General features: G+C 26.0%; 8 protein-coding genes across 23 annotated transcripts in view; 1 reads left to right on the forward strand and 7 right to left on the reverse strand.

Annotated features, from left to right (window-relative positions):
* Positions 1–12: 12 nt before the first annotated feature.
* On the reverse strand, positions 13–2040 carry LOC127285153 (F-box/SPRY domain-containing protein 1). The gene is made up of 4 exons (XM_051310993.1): positions 1676–2040; positions 1031–1304; positions 863–953; positions 13–781 (listed from the first exon to the last, which is right to left on the reverse strand). Exons 1-4 carry the CDS (start codon positions 1987–1989, stop codon positions 687–689), a joined length of 774 nt encoding a protein of 257 aa, XP_051166950.1. The 5' UTR covers positions 1990–2040; the 3' UTR covers positions 13–686.
* Positions 2041–2752: 712 nt separating this feature from the next.
* On the reverse strand, positions 2753–9125 carry LOC127285157 (endoplasmic reticulum chaperone BiP). 3 transcript variants are annotated; one of them, XM_051311003.1, is made up of 10 exons: positions 8902–9097; positions 8587–8734; positions 8286–8505; positions 7973–8205; positions 7658–7893; positions 5702–5782; positions 5064–5484; positions 4622–4987; positions 4140–4543; positions 2753–4061 (listed from the first exon to the last, which is right to left on the reverse strand). In XM_051311003.1, exons 1-10 carry the CDS (start codon positions 9021–9023, stop codon positions 3404–3406), a joined length of 2889 nt encoding a protein of 962 aa, XP_051166960.1. In that variant the 5' UTR covers positions 9024–9097; the 3' UTR covers positions 2753–3403. The 3 variants fall into 3 exon arrangements, 2 of the variants coding, with proteins under 2 accessions (XP_051166960.1, XP_051166959.1); XR_007843568.1 differs by lacking the exons at positions 2753–4061; positions 4140–4543; positions 4622–4987; positions 5064–5484; positions 5702–5782 and adding exons at positions 6412–6780; positions 7190–7438 and having other exon boundaries at positions 7617–7893; positions 8902–9125; XM_051311002.1 differs by lacking the exons at positions 7658–7893; positions 7973–8205; positions 8286–8505; positions 8587–8734; positions 8902–9097 and adding an exon at positions 6417–6583 and having other exon boundaries at positions 5702–5851.
* Positions 9126–9268: 143 nt separating this feature from the next.
* LOC127285154 (ATP-dependent helicase brm) overlaps positions 9269–25123 on the forward strand; it is a 34433-nt gene continuing 18578 nt past the window's right edge. For 2 of the 7 annotated variants that reach the window (XM_051310994.1, XM_051310999.1), the window contains exons 1-2: positions 18439–18609; positions 19193–19483. In XM_051310994.1, the coding sequence (XP_051166951.1) occupies positions 19214–19483 (270 nt within the window). In that variant the 5' untranslated portion in view covers positions 18439–18609; positions 19193–19213. Of the gene's footprint in view, positions 9424–12522; positions 12671–18437; positions 18610–19192; positions 19484–25123 lie in introns of those variants that run through there. The other 5 variants (XM_051310998.1, XM_051310996.1, XM_051310997.1 and 2 more) reach the window with 5 other exon arrangements.
* On the reverse strand, positions 9918–12754 carry LOC127285158 (uncharacterized). Of its 8 annotated transcripts, none has more exons than XM_051311009.1 (6): positions 12616–12754; positions 11810–11969; positions 11516–11624; positions 11112–11447; positions 10719–11031; positions 9918–10657 (listed from the first exon to the last, which is right to left on the reverse strand). In XM_051311009.1, exons 2-6 carry the CDS (start codon positions 11938–11940, stop codon positions 10191–10193), a joined length of 1356 nt encoding a protein of 451 aa, XP_051166966.1. In that variant the 5' UTR covers positions 11941–11969; positions 12616–12754; the 3' UTR covers positions 9918–10190. The 8 variants fall into 8 exon arrangements, with proteins under 8 accessions (XP_051166966.1, XP_051166962.1, XP_051166967.1 ...); XM_051311005.1 differs by having other exon boundaries at positions 11682–11969; XM_051311010.1 differs by lacking the exon at positions 12616–12754 and adding an exon at positions 12329–12421.
* On the reverse strand, positions 13112–16719 carry LOC127285156 (FK506-binding protein 15). Its single transcript, XM_051311001.1, has 12 exons — positions 16492–16719; positions 16135–16299; positions 15495–16026; positions 15204–15416; positions 15093–15131; positions 14829–15005; positions 14579–14761; positions 14286–14505; positions 13913–14199; positions 13705–13830; positions 13439–13621; positions 13112–13266 (listed from the first exon to the last, which is right to left on the reverse strand). The coding sequence occupies exons 1-12, from the start codon at positions 16569–16571 to the stop codon at positions 13186–13188; spliced, it is 2286 nt and encodes a 761-aa protein (XP_051166958.1). The 5' UTR covers positions 16572–16719; the 3' UTR covers positions 13112–13185.
* On the reverse strand, positions 16834–18147 carry LOC127285164 (NADH dehydrogenase [ubiquinone] 1 beta subcomplex subunit 8, mitochondrial). Its single transcript, XM_051311018.1, has 4 exons — positions 17980–18147; positions 17378–17607; positions 17151–17312; positions 16834–17004 (listed from the first exon to the last, which is right to left on the reverse strand). The coding sequence occupies exons 1-4, from the start codon at positions 18110–18112 to the stop codon at positions 16945–16947; spliced, it is 585 nt and encodes a 194-aa protein (XP_051166975.1). The 5' UTR covers positions 18113–18147; the 3' UTR covers positions 16834–16944.
* Positions 19507–21555, reverse strand: LOC127285162 (uncharacterized). The gene is made up of 6 exons (XM_051311015.1): positions 21373–21555; positions 20925–21058; positions 20520–20782; positions 20319–20424; positions 20086–20237; positions 19507–19730 (listed from the first exon to the last, which is right to left on the reverse strand). Exons 1-6 carry the CDS (start codon positions 21439–21441, stop codon positions 19609–19611), a joined length of 846 nt encoding a protein of 281 aa, XP_051166972.1. The 5' UTR covers positions 21442–21555; the 3' UTR covers positions 19507–19608.
* On the reverse strand, positions 22228–25033 carry LOC127285163 (uncharacterized). Its single transcript, XM_051311016.1, has 6 exons — positions 24720–25033; positions 23567–23700; positions 23154–23410; positions 22927–23032; positions 22663–22823; positions 22228–22502 (listed from the first exon to the last, which is right to left on the reverse strand). Exons 1-6 carry the CDS (start codon positions 24783–24785, stop codon positions 22387–22389), a joined length of 840 nt encoding a protein of 279 aa, XP_051166973.1. The 5' UTR covers positions 24786–25033; the 3' UTR covers positions 22228–22386.

Raw genomic sequence — 25123 nt, forward strand, 5'->3', positions numbered from 1 at the left:
TCCCATTTTATGAAACAAGCTTTATTTTTTAGAAATATCACTATGTACATTGTTCTGTACAAAAGTTTGTTTTTTTCTCTTCTTTTCTTTTAGAAAAATTAAATCGCTGAATTCTACATGAGAGAAATACAATTATTACATTATCGGAAAAATGTATGTACATTAAAATGTTATATTAATGTTCGAATTTTCTTTCTTTTTTCTTTTTATAAGGTAATATCTTATAAAAACAAAAAAATCGTGTCAAATTGTAACGTACAATTTGTCCTATATATAAACACTACTCCAAAATTAAAAAAAAAGTTTTTCTCAATAAGAGATAGGAAGAACTTAATTTTAAAAAATATGAAAAACAACGAGAGATATATAAAATCTCATTTGCAGAAGAATAATTCAACTTATTTACGTCAAGTAAGAATTTTCTTACTCTACATCTTTGAATATCGTTTTCATTAAGTTATCATGCCTTAAGATAGACATCTTTAATTTACACGAATAATAATAATAATACCCTATTGTGGATTGTAAACTAAATATGTCTCAGTCTATTTACAAAAAGTCAATCACACTTTCAAATTCAATTAAAGTGACTTTGGAATCTTGTTTTTCTAAAAAAAAAACTTCGGGAATCACTTTTTTTTTTGAATAATGAACCATTTAAAAATTTGAATTTAAATTCAAAAATGTTACCCATCCAGAGGAGGACCTAAATATACCATTGAAACTTCTGTATTTCCATAAACAGCCGAAATTGAAGGGTATAATTTTTTATCTGGAAGTCCTGGAAAAATTTTACAATTTAAATTAAATTATTTACCCCGAAAAAAATTAAAAATATCTTTTTTCTAATTTTTTTTTTTACCTCTGAATGCTACGCCTAAAAATTCATAATTTCTCTCAAAGGACAATGTATTATCCTCACAATCTAAAATTACTCTAATTCTCTCGCCGATCTGTAGATAAAAATTATTTGTTTATCTTCTTTAATACAAAAAAAAAATTGTAATTTTTTTTTTTTTGTGAATTTTACCTGATACTTGGGAGCATTGTTGAGTGAAGGATAATTTCCTAATGCATCACCATTATGTAAAAGATGATTGTCAACAATATTCCAACCCCATGAATGCTCATCGGAGCCAAGAAGTGAAACATAACCGTGACATAAAAGAGATGCCTCTTTTGTTGCTATTCCAATAACTGCAACTGTTCCCAATGGTCCTTCCCAAATTACTTCCCATGCATGTCTTCCATGTCGAAAACCTATTTTACCTCTTCCTGCATCTGTACTTTGTGCCACGGGATTTCTACAAAACGAAAAGAAAAACAAATTAAAATAAATAATAATTTTAAAACAAAATTATTTATACTCTTATTTAATTAATAGAGAAAGAAATATAAGACCTTATAAAGAATAAAATTAATTTCGGTGGTAAAATTAAAGAAATAACATTTTGTTTAGAATTGTAATGAAAACGAAAATAATCAATAAGACAACATAACCTCAAATGTCAAAAAACTCCATCACAATTAGAAAAAAAAACTATTAAACATTCTAATTAGAAATCAAAACTAATAAATAACAATTAATTCTACTTGTTAATATATAAATCAAGCATAATTTTCAATGAGAAATATGAGTTTTTGCGCAAAGTAATGAAGAGAGAAAAATACTCACCTATGCAATGTAAATCCATTTGATTTAATGAAAATATTTCTTGAACAATCATTTGGATTCCATGCATGACGAAATGCTCTTAATTTTGATTTATAAGTAGGTACAGATGATAATAATCCTGAACTTAATACTTCCTGGCCCAATTCACGTATACAATGTAATCGCCAAATGTCATTATTCTCATCACAAAGTATTCTACACCAATTTTTACACACTAATGAACAATTTCTCAATGATGGAAGATTTAAAAATGAAAATATCAATTCTAAAACAGTATCTGGCAAATGAGATATATCATCCATTTTGCCGGTCATCCCGACGACAACGATAATAAAAAACTTGTCAAAAAAAATGTCATTTTGATGGCACCGCCAGGAACTGATGTTTCAAATGGAATTTAACAGATGTCACCATAACAAAACGGTAATGTCATTTACTAAATAACCTACAAAATTTATAACTGTCATTTTTTTTTCAAATTTAATAACTGTTTTATTAATATCTTTTTTATATTGAAATATAAAAGTAATATGAATGAAATTTTAATAATAATAAATTTAAATTTAGTGTTTTCAAAACTATTTTTAGTATTTACTTAATATAAATAAAGGGTAAATATTAATTATTATTGATTTATATAAGGTTAGTAATTTTTTTTTTTTAAATTCTATTTTTATTTTAAGTGTCAGGAGTAAAAATCTCTAAAAATATTTTTGCAATTATAATCATTTATTTATTTCTTTTTTTTTCTTTTTTAAAGAAGTTACAAACTCCAAAAAGACATTATGTACACGCGGCCTTAAATCACTATACATGAATTTCTGCTAAAAGGAAGAAATTTAAAAACGAAAGCAGTTTGATATTAAAAAGCTTTTGCTAGATTTTTTCATGAATAGTATAAATATACAAGATTATTATATTTTTTTTTCTACATAAACCTCGAGTATATTAAATATTTTTAATGCATTTTAATCTCATTGCTTTCGTTTTGCACTGCTCTCTTGGACATTTATATATTTGCGCGTTAATTTATTTTTGCCAAAAAAAAAAAATAAAGGAGGGAATAAACTTCTGATCTAATGAAAAAATTTGTTTATTCTCATATATGTATATATGATACTGATACATGACTCATTCATTCATTTTGTACATAGTACGAAAAAATTCATTTAAAAAAAGGTGAAGCGTTTCTTTTTCATCGATGTATTGAAAACCAATTCGCTTCTATTATATACTCTTCATACAAGACACATTCTCACAAATAAAACTGCTTATATATATATATATTGAATTACACGTAAAGAACATACAAAACAAAAAAATAAATTAACGATATTGGTGGAGTCTTATATGAAAGGAGTTTCTTTTTTTTTTTTTTTTTTTTATCCTCGCTATGTTCCGAAGACTTTGAGGCTCTCTGCGAACTTTATATTACGAGCAGTGATTCTTTTTTTTTTAATCAAACATTTCCTTGTACAGCAAATACAATACAGAGTAATACAGATCATCACAGCCGTAAAATAACGGGATTATTTGTGACGCGAGAATATTTAATCGTTTAACGCGTCGGTCAAGCGCTCATTAAAAATAAAAAAATAGTTATGAGCGCGACACACAAAACACGATATTAAAAAAAAGTATTAATCTCTCTAAAGCATTTGCCTATAAGGGAAGTGGGATTTCAGTCTAGACGTGCGTCACGAATCAAAGTTCGTTATCAGCGTATGATTATAATTCATCCTTGAGATCATCTTCCTCACCACCTGTTGGTGGTGGTGGTGCACCACCTGCACCTTGATATAATTTCGCAATAATTGGCTGTGCAATATCAGTGAGTTCTTTCTTTTGTGTTTTATATTCTTCTGGATCTGTATCTTGATTTTCTTCTAACCATTTAATTTTCTCATCAATAACCTCTTCTAATTTTGCCTTATCAGTGTCACTTATTTTTGAACCAAGTTTCTCTTTATCGGCAAGTTGATTTTTTAACGAATATGCATACGATTCAAGATCATTGCGCGCTTCAACGCGTTCCTTTTGTTTTTTATCCTCCTCAGAGAATTTCTCAGCTTCCTTAATCATTCTTTCAATATCGTCAGGTGTCAAACGATTTTGATCATTTGTAATGACAATTTTTTCACGATTACCCGTTCCCTTATCTTCGGCAGATACTTGTAAAATACCATTGGCATCAATTTCAAATGTCACTTCAATTTGTGGTATTCCACGTTGTGCGGGTGGTATTCCAGTAAGATCGAATTTACCAAGAAGATGATTGTCCTTTGTCATTGGTCGTTCACCTTCATAAACTTGAATTGTCACTGTGTGTTGATTATCCGATGCTGTTGAGAAGATTTGAGATTTTTTCGTCGGGATAACGGTGTTTCTGCAAAAGAAGACAATAAAAATTTAGTTAAAAAAAAAAAAAAATGTTAAAAAATGGAGAAAAAGAGAGTATTTTTACCTTGGGATGAGTTTTGTCATGACACCACCAACGGTTTCAATACCCATGGTAAGTGGATTAACGTCAAGAAGAACAATTGCGTCAGTGTCTTGTTCACCGGATAAAACACCAGCTTGAACGGCAGCTCCATAGGCAACGGCTTCATCGGGATTAATACCACGCGATGGTTCTTTGCCACCGAAGAAATCCTTGACGAATTGTTGAACTTTTGGAATTCTAGTTGATCCACCAACGAGAACAATTTCATGTACATCTTTTTTACTCATATCAGCGTCTTCCAAAACTTTTTGCACCGGTTTTAATGTACTTCTAAATAAATCCAAATTCAATTCCTCAAATTTGGCTCTTGTGAGTGTTTCCGAAAAATCTTCACCATCGTAGAATGATTCAATTTCAATTCTCACCTATAGAAAACAAAATTTTAGTTTTCGTTTCAAGGGACAAAAAAGAAAAATACATTAAATATTTTTTTATTAATTTACCTGATGACTGGCGCTGAGTGCTCTCTTTGCTTTCTCGACTTCACGACGTAATTTTTGCACAGCACGATTGTCCTTACGAATGTCCTTGCCCTTCTTTTTCTTATACAATTTAATAAAATGATCCATAACTCTTTGATCAAAATCTTCACCACCCAAATGTGTGTCACCATTTGTGGCAACAACTTCAAAGACACCATTGTCAATTGTCAAGAGACTCACGTCGAATGTACCACCGCCCAAATCGAAGACCAAAACATTTTTCTCACCGTCTTTTTTATCTAATCCATAAGCAATAGCAGCTGCCGTTGGCTCGTTAATAATTCTCATCACATTCAAACCGGAAATAGTACCAGCGTCTTTCGTTGCCTAGAGGAAAAAAAAAAATTCATTTAGATATCTTATTAACAATTTTTAATATTTTTTTATAGATTTTATTTCTTACCTGTCGTTGAGCGTCATTGAAATAAGCGGGAACAGTAACAACGGCATGAGTGACTTTTTTGCCCAAATAAGCTTCAGCGGTTTCTTTCATTTTACCAAGTACCATAGCTGATATTTCCTCTGGTGCAAATACTTTTTCGCCTTGTTGTGTATCAACTTGAATGTGTGGTTTACTATTTTTATTCACAACTTTAAATGGGAATAATTTCATATCTTGTTGAACAGTACTGTCCGACCAATCACGACCAATAAGACGTTTTGCATCGAAAACAGTATTCTCAGGATTTGTCGTCAATTGATTTTTTGCAGCATCACCAATGAGACGTTCACCGTCTGCTGTGAATGCCACATAAGATGGTGTAATACGATTTCCTTGATCGTTTGCAATTATTTCAACTCGTCCATTTTTATAAACACCAACACTGGAAAATTACATTTATTATTATTTATAAAGAAATGTAACTTAAATTACATTTAAAATTCTAAATAAAAATTAAAAATCCAAATACTTTTCTTATATTCAGTTATCAAAATATGTAAAAAAAAGTCGAATATTGAAAAATTAACCTCCAACAGAAAATAAACGAAAATCATTTCTTAGGAAGCATAAAAAAAAAAGAAAAAATAGAAAAATCTTACCAAGAGTAAGTTGTTCCTAAATCAATTCCAATAACAGTTCCAATTTCTTCTTTCTCCTTTTTCTCTTCTTTGGATGCTGCTAACGCCAGCAACCCAAATAATACAAGGGCTACTATTCCCTTCATTTTCTAATTCTTCTTATATTCTAACCTGAAATTAAAAATGTCAAAACGTTACAATATTTACTATTCTTTAAATAATTATTAAATCTGCTAGTAAAGATTTCCATATTGTTAATTTCAAAAACAGATTTCGAATTTCTAGAAATTAATAAATTTTCCATATAAATAACAAATTATAAAATTAATTATTCACGTTTAATGAAGTTTAAAACAAAAATATAAAAGCCACGTCATCATAATCGATAATTAAAAATATCAGTAAAATTAAAAAGAAACGGAATTAGAAATTAAAATTCTAAAATTATCAATGATCTTTAAAATGGTGCATAATACACCCAAAAATTCTTTCTATACTCCCAAATGTCGAAGTGTAAAAACGTGTATGGTCAATAAAATTACAAAATTGTAAAATTAACACTTTCATTAAATTCTAATTTACAATGCAAAAAAAAGGAAAAACAAATATATTTATAATAAATTACAAAAGTGAATGTAGAAATCAAGAAAATTTATCCAAATTAATAAAAAGAAAATTATGCCGGTATTTAAAAAAAAAAAAACTATTTTTATTAAATAAAAATTCAATTACTCACCAAACAGTAAAAAAAAATTATTGAAAAATCTTGTATCCAACACTGAATTATTCTCTTTTTCAACTAAATGATATATTCTTAAACAACTCTTCACTGATGACTGACTGCCGACTGAATGGAACACCGGGATATTAACGGGAAATTTTCGTCGTGTCTCACTATTATTGGTAGAAGTTAAATTTTGTCACATCAAATGTTCTTTTTGATTGGTGAACGTGTCTACAGTTGGCTTCTCACTATTGGCCCACGTTAACAAACGTCATCAATTTTCAAGAAGATTCGAGAAGACACGAGATTGGTCGACTATTTTGAAAGGAGCGTAATCAGAAGAAATTTAAATTGGGGTTATTTTTCCCCCTTTTCGCTGTGAAAAATATATACACACACAACAGAGATAATTAATAATTTTCTCCTGATAAGATTTTATAATAATCAGAGTTCAATTTTATTTTTAAATATTAGCAAAAACAAAAAATAAAAACATTATAACCTTGAGCCGCAAAATTTGATGGTCTTTTATAATTTTTAATTTAAAAAGATCCTATTTAAAAAATTTTAATAATTAGATAAAAATTAGAATTAAAAAAATCAATAAATATATTTATTGGAAAAATTTTAACATGAAAAATACTTTAGAAAGAAATAAAAAATTACATAAAACTTATTTTTTAAATATTGAAAAATATGATTTATTTTGAAAATTTGATTAAAATAGGATATAATTTTAAAATTTTTGGTAAAAAAAGAAGAAAAAATTATATCTCTGTACTAACTAAAATTCTCTTTCTAAAATCACGGCCCTGAAAATTTTTCTCTCACACACACACGTGTTTCTTTGATCCACGTAATCTTTCTTGCATTTTAAAATAACGGGACAAGGAGAGAGGTGTGTTACATTCATTTCTTTTATACACAGGATTTCAATCAGGCATTTATCATCCTCCACAAAAAAAAATTACGTGGCACAAATATCCACCTACGAAAATTATTCTACATTCTTCGCAACAAAATGAAACTATCTCCTGTAAAAAAAACATATATTTACAAAAAATATATTTAAATTCCTTTTCTCTTTATCTACAATTTGTATATATACTTCATTTTATATCAATAAATTAAAATTGATAATATTAAAATAACGTAATATTTTTTTGTTTTATAAAATTTATTTTCTTGGATAACGAATCATTTAGTATTTACTTTTTGGTTGTAGTAAATCAAGAAGCATTGGTGTAAAATAAGTAATAATACAATCCGCTCCAGCTCTTCTCATTGATAATAAAATTTCTAAAAGTACAGATTCCAAATTAATTGCTCCATTATTTGCTCCATGTAATAGCATTGCATATTCACCAGATACTTGATAAATAAATAAAGGATATTCAGGATGATTGTCTTTTACTTGTTTCACAATATCCAAATAAGCTAATCCAGGTTTAACCATTAAAAAATCAGCACCTTCATCAACATCTCTGGCCTTTAAAAATTAATAGAATTTCAATTTAAACTAATTAAAAATAAAGTTAATTTTTAAAAAAGACAATTATTTTTCTTACTGCAGCCCTTTTGGCGAGTCCTTTACTTCCTGATGGTAATTGATAACATTTTCTATCACCAAATTTAGGTGCAGAATTTGCAGCATCTCTAAATGGTCCATAAAATCCTGATGAAAATTTAACAGCATATGAAAGAACTGAGACTTTATTTGATAAATTTGCTTTAACTAGACTTTTTTTAATTGGACCTATTCTTCCATCCATCATATCCGAGGGGGCAACAATGTCAGCACCTATTAGTGGAAAAAAAAAGAAAATTTATTTGAGTGAAAAAGAAAGGATTGAGAACAATTTCTTTTTTTTTAACACTCACCACATTTCGCATATGACAGAGCAATTTCAGCAATTCTTTTGATACTTGCTTCATTATTAATGCTACCATTTTCATTTAAAATTCCACAATGTCCATGCATTGTGTAAGGACATAAACACACATCACAGGCAATTATTAAATTAGGAAACCATTTTTTTAATAATGGCAATGCTTGAATTACTGGATTTTGAACGCTATCAGCATTAGATGCTTTTTCATCCTTAAAATATAATTTAAATAAAAATATTTCGACATTTTTTTTTGAAACTCTTTAGAAATGGAATAAAATAATATTAATTACCTTCCTTAAATTGTTCGCAACACCAAATAATAAAATAGATTTTAATCCTTTCGATACTAATGGATCTAATGTTAATTTTAAATGATTAATTCCATAACGAAAAACACCCGGCATACTATTAATTGTATCCTTAGCATCAGGATCATCTCTGTAATGATTTTAAAAAAATATTTTTTTAATAAAAACATTGATTCTTTTTTTTCTTGAATAATAAAAATTGTTTATGCGAATTAGAAATAAAATATTTTTAGAAACAAAATTAATATTTATAAAATTATTTAAACAAATAATAATTTTTTAAGGTTATGTACTCACAGTAGAAAAATTGGATACATCAAATTATTCACTGTTATTTCAACATTTGGTGATTGCCAACTTCGCAAAAGTGGATGAAAATATCCACTATGTAAAATATGTTTCTCTTTCATTTCTTGCATGTTTTTTTAATTGAAAAAAACTTATTAAAAACGACACTTAAAAAAAAAAATTAGGATTAAATCCCACTGTCATCAAAACAAATTATGTAATTGGAGCTACAATAGAAATTGAAGAAATATGATTGGTCGAATTATTTCCCTCCACTGCTTTTAAATTTATGGCGGAAATTTTTCAAAATCGAACCTATGTATAATAATAAAATGTATATATATAACAAAAAAACGCTTACAAGTTTTAGGTACAGAAAACTTGTTAGGTGTACAAAGGCCTTTAAAGGAACATGAGAGCTACTACTTCTACTGAGTTTGAAAAAGTGATTAAAGTTAGATTGAAATTTTAATTTATATAAATGAAATTCACGATTTTTGTTGACAACAACGGAGACAACAAATTTTTTAGGTTAGTTTTATTCTATTACAATTGAATAATTTTAAACGTTTTGTATAATGACAAAATCAGCAAAATTAACTTATTTTTAGTATCATATTTAATATCTTATATTGCCACAAGTCACGTGACTTTCGAAAAATTTATTTTGCGAAAATTGAAAAAAGAATTTCAAAAATCTTTAAAATTTACTAAAATATAATCTTAAAATAAGAATACAAATAATTAGCAAAGTAAATTGAAATTTTCTTTAATGTGAAAAATATTTATTTTTTTCTTGCATAATTTTTTTTTACTAAAATTATAATTTTAGCTCATAATTATTGATATAATTATCAATAAACTATTTATATATATATATATATATATATACTTACATTAACTATTTGTTCGATAAAAATAAAATTGAATATAATAATTATTCACTTCAACAAAATTGAAATAAACATTAAAAATACGAGGTTTCTTTTTTTTCTTAGACATTCGTATAAATTTTCTGCTTTAAATTGAAATATTCTATTCTTTATTTTAATCACTTTGTATCTATTTATTAGATGAAAAATATTAAAGTGCTCTTTTTTTTATGATGGAGAAAAAAATGAAAATTAACTGCAAATGAAATAGTTTTTAGCTGTACATAATAAATAGTTCTAAAACAGCCTCATTAATAATATTAACCTCTATATATATACATCACTTGTGCGTCTAATTTTCAAAAATTTACACAATAAAATTTTTCTGCGCACTCTATATTTATAGTCATTTAGAGTTTGATTAACTCAAGGCACAAAAATATAATGAGAAACATCATTAGTATCTTCCATTACTTTTGACTGTAAAAGTTTGATTTCAAGTCTCAATTTTTCTTTTTTCAATTTTATCATTTCAGTTTCATGAAATAATTTTTCTTCTTCCGCTTTAAGAACAGCTAATTTTTGATGTATCAAAAGTGGTTCTCTTTCGTCCGCTATCATAATTTCACGAATATTATTTGTTTCTTGATTTATTATATTTGTTTTTACACCATTTGCTTCACTTTCGGCTCCGCTATCGGCTTCTGTATCCAATGTTGTACCCTCTTTAACAACCCAAATTTTCTCTGAATCATGAAGTGGATGATTTGGTGATGATCTATTTGATAGAATTTTTTGCACAAAATGTGTCGACGACGATGGCGATGAACTGGGATTAATTCTCTTTATTTTCTCATCATCCATTTGTGTTGTAATTGTTTCTGGAGACAGGACTGTAAAAAAATAATTTCAATTTTATTTAAATATTACCAATTTAATTTTTTTTGTCATTACCTTCACGATTTGGAGATTGACTATCATGTACACTGGAAGATAATGGATAGGTATTGAATTCTCTCTCGTCAACAAATACCGAACCATCGGCATTAACAATTGACTCGACTATAACAGAAGGATCCCCGTCTTCCATCACTAATTCACCGACAATTTCTCCATTAACACTTATCATATCCGTATCTCTTGTGGCACTAACCAATTGACTTTCTCCATTGCTTATTTCATCAACTGACTCTTCTTGCATTAGAGGATCACAATAAGTATCATCAACGTCATTTCCTTCACTCGTTTCTAATTCCACCGATAAACTCTACAATAAAAAAAAACAAATCTCAATTAACAATAATTTTAATATTATTATAATTTAAAAGAATATTTAAAAATACGTACATTTTGAGCCCAACATGGCGTATCCTTTTCGGTTTTCATTCTTTTAATTGTATGTGTCATTTCATCCTCGGATTCGATAAATTCTTTTTTTTGTATATTTTCAATATCATGAATTTTTTTAAATAATTGATAAGCACGTTCGGGTGTAATTTCTTTTTTATGTTTATTTGCAGCGGCAATATTAAATAAATCCTTTGAGCGTAATATTTTATTTGTTCGCAATCGTACATATTCCTTTAAACGTTTTCTATCTATATGAAGTTGCATTAAATCTTGAACCTCCTGTTTTATTTCACCGCAAAGTTTTCTCTCTTGTGGCAAATTTTTAAATAATTCCTGTAAAATATTAACATATTAAATTTCTTTAAAAATTATCAATTTTTTTTTTTTTTTTTTCATTTTACCTCCGAAATTTCATGATTGTGCTCATTATTTACACTCGTTACTTCCAATTTTGTCCCATCTTTAGAAGCTCTCAGCATAATATGAGCCTGACAATTAGTTCTAATAGATCTGAAAAAAAAAATTATTATTTTTTGTTTTTGACGAAATCAAATTTTGCAAACGTACTGAGATTGTCTTCTTCCAGCTCCTCGTGGAAGAAATTTTTGTCCTCCATAAATACATGCATATTTAACAGAATAATATTTTAATCTTGCACTTATTGGACGTGCTGTTTTCATATGAGCACCATTTACCGTTCTACTGTCTCGTCTCCAATAATGTACAAGACTTTGTCTTGAAAATTTTTCCAATTTTTGTTCAAGTTCTTCATAACTCTCAAATAATTCCCCAAGACGAAAGGATATATCCTCATCATCAGTAGCATTGTCCATTGTTGGAAATTCTAGTAATTAACTAAAAAAAAAAAAAAAGATAAAATTGTCAAATTTTACAAAAAATGAAAATTCAATTCTCTGAATTAGAAAATTGTTTTTGTCAAATTTTAATAATATTAATATTGAATTACAAATTGAATAACTTTTATAAATCTATCTAACCTTATTACTATTACTATATTAATACCTAAAAAATTAAATTCATTTCGTAATAATTAAACAGGTACAATAAAACATTTTCAGAATGTTTTTTTATAAGTCAAAACATTTTAGGTTAGAATTACATTTCAAATATTTAAATTTCCTTAACGAAAACAAAAAAAACAATTCTAATCAATTTGTGAAAATATAGAATAAAAAAATTGCAAATTTATTAACTAAATTTTGTAAAATTTGACGAAAGAATATTTTTCTATTTTTTTTTTTTTTTAAGGTTATGTTTTAATTTTGATTGGCGTGGCAGAAGCCAAGATGGTTGAAAAACTGCGCCCGTGAAGTAATCACTGTTTTCTCGAGAGACGGGCAAATAATGGAGGGCAATTTGTTGTGTTTCTTTTCAATTTTTGTGTGATTTCAAAGTTTAAATATATAAATTTTAAAAGCAATATAATGTGAATAATAAAATAACAACAAAAAATGATAGAGAAATAGAAAACACATCTTACCTTAAGTTTTACGCAATGACGCACTAGAGAAAAATTACTCATCTGCGGCGCAACTGTACGTTCATTTTCAAATATTCCTTTTGTTATTATTATTGTATCTTATATCATAAAAACAAAATTACCATTATTTTCTTTTGTATATACACTATATTTATCACTATTTCATTATTATTATTTATCATTAATTTCAATCTACTCTATTTTCTAAAATTCTACATTTTTATAATCAAAATTTAATTTATTTAAAAATTATATATTAAAATTGTTTATTTTAATTGTTTATAAAAAAACATTTATCTTTTTAATTAGAAAATTGTGGAATAAGTCGTATAGAGAGTAAAACATTTTTATATTTTTGAGGTTATGAATTCAAAATTTAAAAGGAATTTAAAAAATTTATATCATTTTTTAGAATAAAAAATTATCTTTATGTTTGGTTTCATAAAGTTTATGAGAATATAATTATAAAATGTTCAGTTCGTTTCAAGTATGCAAATCACATGTAAAGTTTTTTTTTATAAACTTTTCTTCTCACTTAATATACATATAATTTTTTTTAATTTATTAATATTAATTGTCACTCCATTCAGTTTCATTATTTGAATCTATTGGTGGAATCGGTGGTGGTATATTATCAAATTCTGGAGCAATCTAAAAAAAAATTTAGATAAAATGAATGAATTATTTTCATATTCGTTAAAATATTTGCTAATGAAAATTAAAACTTTAAAAATATAAATAATATGGGCAAATACATTAGCAAAATTAATTATTTTATTATTATTAATTAACTCTGTAGGAGTTTGAGTTTTGTTTATATTACCTGAATGAAATCATTGAAACTCGTTTCGGAATTTAATTTTAAATTAGATTGATTATCCTTCACTTGTTCATTATTATCTTCCCTCAAAGATAATCTTTCTGTTTCGTTTTCTTTTTTATTAATTTCCCTTTTACTACTCGATTCTTCTTCAATTTTATCATTTAGTACTTTTAAAGTAATATCCTGTACAAAAAGAATATTGTTCTATTCTAATTTTTCTATTCAATATAAATTAGAAATATTTCTAAATTAAAAATATTTCTTACCCTTAACGTAGAAGCAATTGTTTCCTTAATAAAGTTAGTTGAATAATTGTCTTCGGTAAATTTCGATAATAATGTATGATACGTATTATTCATTATTAATTTAACTTCTTTATTTTTATCACTTTTCTGGGAAAAAAAACTAAATTATAAACTTTTTCTATTATTGCATTAAACACTTATTAAATTAAAAAAAGGGGAAAAAACTTACAGAAGAGGAGTTTGTTTGCTTTGTGCTTGCAGCAATTTCTAATGATTTACAATTAGATTGAAGTTGTAAAATTTCCCTCTCAAGAGTAGAATTTTTCTTTTGATAATCATTAAAATTTTCTTTAATTGTTTCATGAATTGAATGTAAATTTTCGTATTCAAGTTCTTTTTTTTCGAGTTTCGTTTCTAAATTTGTTATCTTCTCTCTTAATTCATGATTCACTTCATCTACATTTCTTTTCTCTTCTTTCAATTTCATTACTTCATGATTAGCATTATTTATTAATTCTGAAAATAATTTATAAAATGAGAAAAATTAATTTGTCTTAATTAATTAATTTTACGGATGGAATTATTAATTTAATTGCAAATACCTTTTATTGTCGTTAATTCTTCTTCTTTGGCTAAAATCGTTTCTTGCAGTTGAGTTATTAAACTATCATTTTTTTCTTCAACATTACAACTTTGTTTAGTTGATAAATTTGAAATATTTTTCACTTCCATCTGATTCATTGAAAGAATCATTTTTAATGTATTTTCCATTGTTCTATCGTTGTTTGGCGACGAAGCATTTTGAAGTTCCAAGACATGAAACTAAAATGATTCAATATTAATGTAATTAAATAATAGATATTATTTAATTATTATTAATTTCAAAAGAAATTACTTTATCTAACAATCGTTGAATATTGTCGGATATTTTTGACATTCCCATTCGAATTTCGGCATTTTGTGTTCTTGTCTCAGTCAAAAATAGATTTAAATTTGGATCCAAAGTTGCGGGTATTGTTTGTGTAACAAATTGTTGAGCCATGGGAAATGTTTGACCATCAACTGTCATATATTGTGGCTGTGGAAAAATTATTTTAAAATTTATTGTTTTGTAAAATTTTTGAATTTGTTAATTTTTCTGTTACCTGAATTTGAGTTGGAGACCATTGTGGAGTATAAACAACGGGAATTAATGATTGTTGTGTATTAGAAGCCGATGGTGGTTTTGTTCTTGTAACTTTATGAAAATTACCACTTGTTTCTGGAAATTCTTGAGAAGATTGAAATTGTTTTTTAGATGGACTCGACTCTGGCAATTCTCCCTGATAAATAATAATTTTCATTTAAACAATTAGTTTACATATAAAATTAATTTTTTTTAGTTTCTTTTACGTGAACATTTTTCTCACCTTTTTGTGTCGTACTGTTCGATCTTTTTTTATTTCATCCTGAAATTTTGATACAATTAAAATTCGATTTGAATTTTCAATTTTTTAATTTTAATAAAAAAAAAAACAAACCTCAGTGTCATCGGAATCGGTAGTCGTTGAAATTGACGTTTTTGGAAGAATTGATTGTCCCATTTTTGCCATTCTTGATATAATTGCAGCTTTACTTGATGAAATTGGTGATTTTGTATCGGGAATTTTCATTTCCTCTTCCCTCTGTATATTTATTATTTCAATTTCAAGAACAATATCTCTTTCCTTAGGAAAACCAGGACCTAGACTAATCTATTAATGAAAAATTTTTATTTATAATTTTACAATTTGTGAAATTTACTCTAAAAAACAAAAAAAAAAAAGTATAACCTGTTTACTAGGCGGTAAAATTAATAATCGTCTTAAATTTTTCATTGTTCCCAATAATATTCTTTCCCAATTATCATCGGTAGAAATTTCCACTGTCATTGATAATTCCGCAGTTGAATTATTTTTCAATGGTTGAATTATTTCTGTGGTAATAATATATTTTACGGAAATTTGATCACCCTCTTTTGCTGTAATTGTTTTTTCAATAGGCGCATTTAAATCTTGATAAATTAATGAATTATTATTTATTTTTTCTCCTCGACGTGAAAGATATCGTGATAAGCAAATTTCTCTTGCAAATGAAATACATTCATTGCTAGTTTCAAAATGTATTGACCAATTTTCTTGTCGATTATCATAATATGTTGAATAATTATTTGCTTGAACAATATAGGAAAAATCGTGAGTTATTGAAACTATTGATATATGTTCTTGTTTACTTCGATAGAGAATTAATTGATAAGATTTTGTTGAAACATTTCCCACTAAAGCGAGGCCCAATTTTCCTATTGATGTATATTGTCCATTTTGTCTGGAAATTTTTTAATTAAAAATTATTATAGAAAACAAAAATTAATAAAAGCTGTAAAATCACAAAATTGAATGAATTTTCTAATAATAGAACAAAAAATTGACTTACAATTTATAAGCGTTTACAGCTTTTGCAATAACAACTTCGGTTTTTGATTCTTGAGTTGATGCAACATTTGTAATTTGTTTTGTTGTTGGTAAAATTTGAGGAGGAGTATTTATATTGTTTGGTGGTTTATTTGTATTCATACCAAATATTGAAGCTAATCTGGAACTGAATTAATAATTTTTATATATATAAAATAATTTGTTTTGAAAAATAATCTTATAGGTTATGTTCGTTCAAAATTCCCATTAAACATTAATCCTTTATTGAAAATGAAATATAATATTAATTTAAAGTATTTATTAAGAAAAAAATGATATTAAAATATTACAACTTTTATAAAAACAATAATAATCTCACCCTCCGGATGGTAAAAATCCATCATCGTCTTCTTCACGAAATATTTTGTCAAGATCCGGTAATTGATTTTTACTACTCATATTTATAGAAATAAAAATATATTTGATAAAAATTTACAATTATTTAGTTGCAAAATGAAATGAGAGACAAAAAAAAAGTAAAGAATTTTATATGTTTATATCTTGTTTGACAGGTAACCTAACACTTCAGACATTCTGCATAACAGTTTTCTTATTTACCGATAGAACACATTTTTCTTAATTCAAGTAATCGAAATTATTTAATTAATCAAAATCAAAAACTATAAGGAATATATTTAATCACGTAAAAAACTATTAAACATTTATTTTCTATATATTTTTCATAGAATATTTATTTAACTACTATTCAATGTTAACAAAATGATTTTTCATTTTTGGTAATTAAATTATTTATAATAAATTTTTAGATTACTTATTTAGCTGATTCAAATGTATAATGCTTGACACCTTCTTTTGGCCATTGTTTCTCCATCTGAAATTTAATTTATTTCATAAATAATAAAGAAACATTTATAATTTTCGTTATTGAATTTTTTTTTATTAATTTTATTAAATAATTATTAATATTAATTAATTAATATTAAATAATATTTTTTTTTAATTATAAACAATACTCACCACAGATGGAAACCATTTGTAATCATCTACCAACAAAATAAGAATAGAATATATAGCCACATATGCGAAAAATATACACACACCCTGGAAATTAGTAAATTTTTCTCTTTTTCCCATTTCGTCATTTTTGTCTGGACCTAACAAATCATAATCCTCGTGAACCTATATAAATTAAAAAAAAAAGACATTAATTTATTATTCATTAACTATTGTCTATAGAAACTTACAGTCTCCATGTGATTTCTTCTTTCGCCTGGCAGATCCCATGGATAATATGGATCTTTTACAGCATGACCAATTGTTGGAATATTTGGATAATCTCCTCTGTTCATTCCCCATTTATCATTATCAGGAAATGGTATATATTCATCCGGATGGAGATTATATTTTCTAGCTGCTTTACGTCTTTCTTCTTCATTTTTAGGAAATTCACCTGGCATCCAATCTCTCATATTTACTGTTAAAATAAATATTAATTAAAATATTAATTTCAATGACAAAACTTCAATATTTATATAATATAAGTAAATATTTTCAGTGAAAATTAATTTTTATAAATTTTCATTATTTTACAAAAAAAAAGAAAGTAATTGTGGATTCATTTATTAAAAATATAGTTCTTTTTTAAATTTTTGCCATTTATAAAGAATATATATTATTTTACATTAAAAATATATAGATTTTGTTAAAAAATAAATTTTTAATAACAAAACGGACAATTACGTAACATAACCTCAAAAAAATATGGAAAGTAAAGAAATTAAAGGGTTTAGTTGGAAAATTGTAAAATAAATCGAATATTTAAAGAATAGCGAATGTAAAAATTTACCTGCAGTTCGAACACTATTAATAAAATTCGGATTTATTGGTTTAATAGATAATTGTTTTGAAAGTTGAATTAATTTCGTGATTGACGCCATTTTGCATCTGAATACTGTTGTCAAATTTACACACACATACATACACACACGATAAAAGGCAGTATTGATCAATGTTTTATTTATTTATTATTTTGGTGAACAAATTGATTACATTACTAATGAATAAATATATTTTACAATATTCCCATTTTCAAGGAAAAACAATTTTCTCCAATTTGTCGAATTCGGAAAACTTATTAATCAACTATTTTTATTATTTTACACTGTTTAATTGTTTGTTTTTATTGTCGTAGCAATAATAATAAAAAATAAGATAATAAGTTGATAAATTATTTGTTTTCTTTAGGTAAAAAGTAAAATTGTTGTAATTAGTTTAAAATTAGCGGTTAAATTGACGCGTCGCGCGCGCATGCGCATGTGTTCAGAAAGAAAATGGCCGGTAGCGTGTGTGTTTAGAGGTGTTGTTTGACGTGTTCGTTTTTCTAATTATTTGACAAAAGAACAATAAATTATTCGCATGGATAATAAACATTTATGACAAGTGTATTCTCCGGCGTGTTTATCACTAAAATAATACGGTAAGGTTTTCATTTTAATCCTTAAAATTGACTATTCTGCTGCCTCATGTTCAATGATTGAAGGCTTCCCATAGCAAAGTAAAAAGTAATTTATTCTTCTTTTTCATTAATTACTGGCAATTATTTATTGAAAACTATTATTTCTACTTTATTTGGAATCCCTTTAATTGCATTATTTGTCATTAGTGATTTCAGCGTTGTGTAAAGTGTTGAATTTCACACGAATACACTCACACAAATATCATCACATATATACATAACCCTAAAAGTGTTTGCGTGTGTTTGGCGATCTTTATAGATATACATATATCATTTTTGGAGTCTAATCGGGATAATGAATAAAAAAAAAGTGTTTTTAATTAGTGAAAAAAGTGTGAAATAATTGGTGAAATATAATTATTTAGATATTAATACTTAGAAATGAGAAGTTTCAGTGAATACAGATTGAATAATTATATTCCTTTTTTCTACGTTAAAGATTGAACAAAAGTTTAATAATTAATTATAATAGCAAGAAATTCTTTCAGTATTAATAAAATTAATATTAAATTTTGGATTATTAATTTTTTTTTGTTTAATGTAGCAGGAATTAGATTTGAATAATATGGCGAGTCCCTCGCCTCAATCATCGCCGATGCCGCCTCCACAAGCACCGAGTCCAATGGGTCCACCACAACAATCTCCATCGCCTTCGAATCCACAAGGAAGTCCAATGGGACCACCTCAACATCATCCTCAGAGTCCTACTCAAGGTTATCAGCCGCCTCCGCCACCACCTGGAGGACCTTCAATGCCACAATCACAACAATCGGGCCCACCACAACAAAATTATCCGCCCCATCCACAACAAATGCCTCCAAATATGGGACCTCAGGTATATTTCAATTATTTTCAAAATTATTAATTATTTTCCATTTATTTATTTAGTAAGAAAGAAAGAAATTTTTATTCAATATTTACAAATATACACAATATATTGAAAAAAAAAATGAGAAGAATTTAAGAAAGATATTTATTGGTCTCACGTAAATCAGCTTCTTCAAAAAGAGTTACAAGCTGATTTGCAATTTGTTGATTACACGCTGCAATTACTCGAGGAACCATAAGATCTAATTCTTTTCCTATTGGAACAAAAAAAAAATTATTTTTCATTATTAAATTTAATTTTTCTTAAATTATCAAAAACTAAATTATATTCTATTATTTTAATTTTCAAAATTAGATAAAATCTGAGGGCAATAAATAAAAAGAATTTTCGAAAAATATTAAATTATTCGAATCTTTAAATTAAAATTATTTTAATTTAACGATAATATATCGATGGACGTTAAATTAAAATAATTTTAACTTTAATCATTCGATTTAAATTCAAAAAATTGCTCTTTACTAAAATTCTTCTTCAATAATTAATTTTTTCACTGCATGTTGGTGGTAATAATTTTTAATTATTTAAAATTAATAAAATAAAATAATTACCGGACGTATCGAGAATAATTCCTCCAGCTTCTTCGATAATTAATTTTCCCGCTGCAACATCCCATGCTTCGATACTTTCCACGTGATATGCTTCCACTGCTCCCATTGCAACATAACATAACGTCAAAGCTGCGGTTCCCAATGTTCTTATTCTGTAAAATATTTTATTTTCACTAATGCTAAGAAATTTTTTTTTCTCTTTAAAAAAAAGAAAAATTTAACTAAATAAATACCCATGGGTTCCTTGAATCAGTGAATGCATTCTTCTGTAAATACTAACTAAATATTCCTTGTCTTTTGCTATCCAGGGTTCCATTGCTACTAACGCTTGTGATAATTCTAAAAAAAAATTGTCTCGATGCTTCATTTTGGTCGCTTTTATTAAATTAATTAATTAATTATACACTTCAATTTGATTTTTAATATTTTCAGACCTTTCACCGAAGATGTTTTAATTTGTTTTCCATTTAAAAAAGCACCTTTGCCTCTTCTTGCTGAGAAATATTGATTGATAATAGGATTATAAACGACGCCAATTTCAGTTCTCTTATTAATCAACAGAGCTATTGAAATACACGTGTGCGGAAAACGATGAACAAAATTTGTCGTTCCATCAATTGGATCAATTATCCATGTTGGATCGTCTGTTAATTCTGGCAAATGTCCTTCCTTTGCCACTGTTTCCTCGCCAATGAACCTTGAATTAAAATTATTCTTTCAAAAAAAAAAAAAAAAAATCGATATCGATTTATAAAAAGCAAAAAAAAAATATATAACCTTCGCAGAAACCATTTCTGAATAAAATTTAAATTATCTAAAAAAAAATTTTCTAAACTCACTTGTGATGAGGGAATTGTGTCAATAATTGTTGAACTAATGTTTCTTCCACTTGTCGATCATATTCGGTCACTAAATCCCAATCAATACCTTTACTCTCAGCATTTTTTTCTTTATCAATTGCCTCGATTATTACCTAAATGGAAAGAAAAATTTTTTTCTTCGTTATTTTATTTTACCAATATTTTTTAAAATATTTTTTAATTAAATTCATTTTAAATTGAAGAATTATTAATTATTTGAATAATTAATTATTCACGGCACTCTAATAACACGATTTGTATCAAGTTATGCGAATGTATTCATAATTACTCTAAACAATCTCATTTTCACCTTCGTTTCATAGCCTTGACTCTATTCTTTCATTTTCTATAACTACCATAAATTTTTATATTTTAATAAAATAATAATAATAATAATTTTAATGTTAAATTATATAGAAAATCAAACCTCTCCCGCGTTTAAAACAAGTTTCTCGAGAATTTTTGAGCACTCGTCCAAATTTTCCACATGTGCCATGATTTATTATTTTCTTCTTCTTCTTCTTGTTCTTCTTCGATTGTGACAAGGACAAGACAAGTATATGCGTGAACTGGACGGTGACTCGCGTTTGAAACTGAAACGAGAGCCTTCTTTTCTTTAATACTTAAAGAATGAGACACGTTAATTGGTGGGGGTTATAAACTCTAGTCAGATTCCCAAAGTAATTTCCCGTACCACTCGAGAGGTGAATAAATAATTATAAAATTATTCGAATTGAATTTTTTTTTATTTGAAAAAAATTATCGTCTTTGTGATGATGATGATAACGTCATAAATATGGAATTTCCTTGGGACTTGGTTTTAGTTTCTCTCTTTTTTCCGTATTTGAAAATTTCCTTTGGCGCAATTGACGTAAAACTTCTTGTTTTAGATTTCAGGATAATTAGTCGACAATCATTAATTAGATTGATTAATTGAATTGGAATATTTATTGTCTCATATGATGATAATATGTAAATTGAAAATTTGGAAACATTGTTAAGGGAACTAAAATAATTATATTTTTCATTAATAATTTAATTAATATTAAATTATATTATTTTAAATAATAATATTTAAATAGAAAATAAATATATAAAAAATTGAAAAACCAAAATAAACTAAATTGAAATTAATTTTCGTCATTAATTGAATAAATTTACAATTAGTTGAATTTAATTTAAACAGTATTTTTTTATTGATAATTTTGTTTATTAATTTATTGAACGCATTAAATTTTAATCAATAAAGTGATGGGGATTCAAAATCATATATTAATTTTATATTTTGAGTCGTTTATTTAAAATTAATAATTACGAGCTAATAATATATTTAAAAGCTTACAATTATTATTATTTTTATTATTAATTATTATGAATAATTATGAATTACTTAAAGATTGTATTTTCAAATAGTATTCGAAATAATTATAGATGTAAAATTTTAAATTTTCTTCTCTACATTTCTGTCGGCTTCACGAATAATATTGAATATATCATATGCAATTTTTTCATTGCAAGCACCAATTGCCTGTGGTTTCATAATATTGATCTTCTTTCCTGTTTAATGAAATTTAATTGTTTAGAAAATTTCGATTCGAATATTTTCAACAATAATTATTAATTTTATTCAAATAATTTTCAAATTTTAATTTGATTCAAGTTTTATTTGATTTTAAATCGATTTATATATTTATTTGAAATTATAATATTGAATTACCAGTTTCTCTGTCTAATACGACACCACCTGCTTCAGTAATAATTAATGAAGCTGCAGCTATGTCCCAGGTTGAAATTCCAGGTCCTTCAATGTGATATGCTTCGACAACTCCCAATGCAACATAGCATAGAGTTAATGCAGCTACTCCAAGAGTTCGAATTCTGAGAGTGAAAAAAATTCGTTAATTTGATGATGTTCATTCTTTTAAATAATTTACTTCCAATTTGTTATCTATTTTTTTTTTTTGGAGGAAAAAAATCTTACCCCTGCGCTTCTTTAATTATTGCTTTGAGTCTCTCGGTTGTTAATTCTCTCATACTCTCAAGTTTCATGAAACCCAATTCCAAACAAACCAAAGCCCTCGATAGATCTTTTATTATAGGAATATTAAACATTTATTTATTTTTTTTGAAGATAAAAATTTAAATTAATTGTTTGCATATTGTATTATCGTTATATTTATAATGAGAAACAAAAGGAAAATGTTTTACCTTGAATTTTTGACGTTCTAATAGGAGTTCCATTCAAAAAGGCACCTTGACCTTTTCTTGCTGTGAATAGTTGTTCCAATACTGGATTATAAACGATACCAATAACCATTTCTTTTTTAACTGCAATTCCAATCACAACGCAAGTGTGAGGAAAGCAATGAACATAATTTAATGTACCATCGATTGGATCAATGATCCAAGTTGGATCATCAGTCAATTCGGGTAAATTTTTTCCAGTTGATTCTTCAGCTATAAATCTGTTTAATTGTTAAATTTATTTATTTTTGATTAATTAATTTTTAATGAACATTTTTTTATTCGTTTTATTAAAAAAAAAAAAAACGGAAAATTTAGATTCTCATTGATTAATATTCTCAATTTTGATAATTTTAAAGGACATTTCTTTTACTTACTTGTGATTAGGATATTCTTTTTTTACTCTTCCAATTATTGTGTCTTCAATTTTTTGATCGTATTCCGTAACAAGATCCCAATTTGATAATTTTTCTTTGACTGTTTTTCTTCCATTAATTGATTCTCGTAATATCTGAATAATTTAACACTTTTTTTTTTTTATTATTATTGGACTAATTTTCTCAGAATATTGTATCTGTTATTTTTAATTAGTAGGAGATAGAGAGATGAGATGAATCATACATCCTCCTTTATTTACATACACGCGGTAATTGAAATCCAAGAACGGCAATTGCTTCTTATTTTATATACATATGCAATTATACAAAGTCGAGAATAATTGTGTTAATGAATATTTTTTAATTGTATATATATATATATATATTTCTTTTTTTTATAACGTTTGTTTAAATTAAAATCTTCTTTCTCATAATGTATATGTCAAGGTTTTTATAGAATTATTGTTATTTTCTTTTGCAAAGTTCTATTTTTTAATTTGGAGGTAAATTTAATTAATTTTTTTTATTTTTATTTGGAGAAAATTAGAAGTTTTAACTGATATTCGTTGAGTTGAATTTATGATTTAATTTATAATTCAAATTTTTTATAATGCTTTTAATTTTAATAATAAATTAATTCGCAATTTAAATAATTTATTTGTTTAAATAATTTTTCATTTTGACAATTATTTCTTATTTTCTTTAAAACTTTTACAAATTTATTGGAAAGTTTAAAATTTAAATTTCTCTTCCGGTGACTCGTCAAAAATGTTAAATTATTTTCTATAAATATATAAAAAATAATTTTATTAAATAATTTGAAAGAAAGTAATTTAATTTATTTAATCAGATGCTCTTTAATATATTAATTTAATTTGATATTTGTTAGTTTGACAAATTTAATTAATTTTCTGTTAATTTTTATAAATTAAATTATTAATTAATTAATTTGAATTTAAGTAAATATTTTCAAAATTTATTCTATTAAAAATTTTTTAAATGTTATGTAAATATTGTAAACTGCGAATAATTTTTTTTTTTTATAGTTTCCAATAATTATATGTTTAAAAAAAAAGGAATATAGGTATTCATTAAAAAAGATGCATAGACAGAAAATTTTATTATCCTCTGTATAATATTTAATGAGACTTACTTGCCCTGCATCTCGAACAATATTCATAGCCAATTCATAATATAAATCTAAATCGGTTTTCGACATTTTTGTCTCGCTCTGATAAGGATCTCAAGATCCTGTATGAAATAAATATATATGATCGCAGAAAACCGAACAATTCTCAACTGAAGTTATAACTTTTCTTTTCTCGCCTTTTAACTTGAATCGCTTTGTTTCATGTTAACAACATTATATAAAAATATCCCGCTCAGTTTATTTTTTACTTCATAGAGAGAGGTGTTGATATTTTTTCTTCTTTTATTGATTAATTTTTCAATGACTTTTAACTGACAAATTTGTATATTGTCGACGTTGAATTTTACATAATTAAATATTAATATTTAAATAATAATTATTATAACAATTGTTTATTTAATGAAAAA

The sequence above is a fragment of the Leptopilina boulardi genome, unplaced genomic scaffold, assembly GCF_019393585.1.
Source record: "Leptopilina boulardi isolate dan_hultmark-lab unplaced genomic scaffold, ZJU_Lbou_2.1 LbouV2_330, whole genome shotgun sequence".
In the NCBI taxonomy this organism is placed as follows: Eukaryota; Metazoa; Arthropoda; class Insecta; order Hymenoptera; family Figitidae; genus Leptopilina; species Leptopilina boulardi.

What these genes read in the sequence shown, in the direction of transcription:
- LOC127285153 (XM_051310993.1), bottom strand. Translation starts at nt 1,989, where the DNA reads ATGACCGGCAAAATGGATGATATATCTCATTTGCCAGATACTGTTTTA. An exon ending in ACAATGCTCCCAAGTATCAG is followed by an intron (nt 954 to 1,030) that starts GTAAAATTCACA and finishes TTTTATCTACAG; the next exon opens with ATCGGCGAGAGAATTAGAGT. An exon ending in TTTAGGCGTAGCATTCAGAG is followed by an intron (nt 782 to 862) that starts GTAAAAAAAAAA and finishes AAATTTTTCCAG; the next exon opens with GACTTCCAGATAAAAAATTA.
- LOC127285157 (XM_051311003.1), bottom strand. Translation starts at nt 9,023, where the DNA reads ATGCAAGAAATGAAAGAGAAACATATTTTACATAGTGGATATTTTCAT. An exon ending in TTGCGAACAATTTAAGGAAG is followed by an intron (nt 8,506 to 8,586) that starts GTAATTAATATT and finishes TTATATTTTAAG; the next exon opens with GATGAAAAAGCATCTAATGC. An exon ending in GGAGCGGATTGTATTATTAC is followed by an intron (nt 5,783 to 7,657) that starts TTATTTTACACC and finishes GTTGCTGGCGTT; the next exon opens with AGCAGCATCCAAAGAAGAGA.
- LOC127285163 (XM_051311016.1), bottom strand. Translation starts at nt 24,785, where the DNA reads ATGTCGAAAACCGATTTAGATTTATATTATGAATTGGCTATGAATATT. An exon ending in TAGAACGTCAAAAATTCAAG is followed by an intron (nt 23,033 to 23,153) that starts GTAAAACATTTT and finishes CTATAATAAAAG; the next exon opens with ATCTATCGAGGGCTTTGGTT. An exon ending in ATAATTAAAGAAGCGCAGGG is followed by an intron (nt 22,824 to 22,926) that starts GTAAGATTTTTT and finishes TTTCACTCTCAG; the next exon opens with AATTCGAACTCTTGGAGTAG.
- LOC127285164 (XM_051311018.1), bottom strand. Translation starts at nt 18,112, where the DNA reads ATGTATGTGTGTGTAAATTTGACAACAGTATTCAGATGCAAAATGGCG. An exon ending in TAATAGTGTTCGAACTGCAG is followed by an intron (nt 17,608 to 17,979) that starts GTAAATTTTTAC and finishes TTATTTTAACAG; the next exon opens with TAAATATGAGAGATTGGATG. An exon ending in ACAAATGGTTTCCATCTGTG is followed by an intron (nt 17,005 to 17,150) that starts GTGAGTATTGTT and finishes ATTAAATTTCAG; the next exon opens with ATGGAGAAACAATGGCCAAA.
- LOC127285162 (XM_051311015.1), bottom strand. Translation starts at nt 21,441, where the DNA reads ATGGCACATGTGGAAAATTTGGACGAGTGCTCAAAAATTCTCGAGAAA. An exon ending in TTGTTTTAAACGCGGGAGAG is followed by an intron (nt 21,059 to 21,372) that starts GTTTGATTTTCT and finishes CTTTCCATTTAG; the next exon opens with GTAATAATCGAGGCAATTGA. An exon ending in AATTATTCTCGATACGTCCG is followed by an intron (nt 19,731 to 20,085) that starts GTAATTATTTTA and finishes TTGTTCCAATAG; the next exon opens with GAAAAGAATTAGATCTTATG.
- LOC127285156 (XM_051311001.1), bottom strand. Translation starts at nt 16,571, where the DNA reads ATGAGTAGTAAAAATCAATTACCGGATCTTGACAAAATATTTCGTGAA. An exon ending in GGATTTTTACCATCCGGAGG is followed by an intron (nt 16,300 to 16,491) that starts GTGAGATTATTA and finishes TTATTAATTCAG; the next exon opens with TTCCAGATTAGCTTCAATAT. An exon ending in GAACAGTACGACACAAAAAG is followed by an intron (nt 15,006 to 15,092) that starts GTGAGAAAAATG and finishes ATTATTTATCAG; the next exon opens with GGAGAATTGCCAGAGTCGAG.
- LOC127285158 (XM_051311005.1), bottom strand. Translation starts at nt 11,947, where the DNA reads ATGGACAATGCTACTGATGATGAGGATATATCCTTTCGTCTTGGGGAA. An exon ending in GCTGGAAGAAGACAATCTCA is followed by an intron (nt 11,625 to 11,681) that starts GTACGTTTGCAA and finishes TTTTTTTTTCAG; the next exon opens with ATCTATTAGAACTAATTGTC. An exon ending in TCAATCTCCAAATCGTGAAG is followed by an intron (nt 10,658 to 10,718) that starts GTAATGACAAAA and finishes ATTTTTTTACAG; the next exon opens with TCCTGTCTCCAGAAACAATT.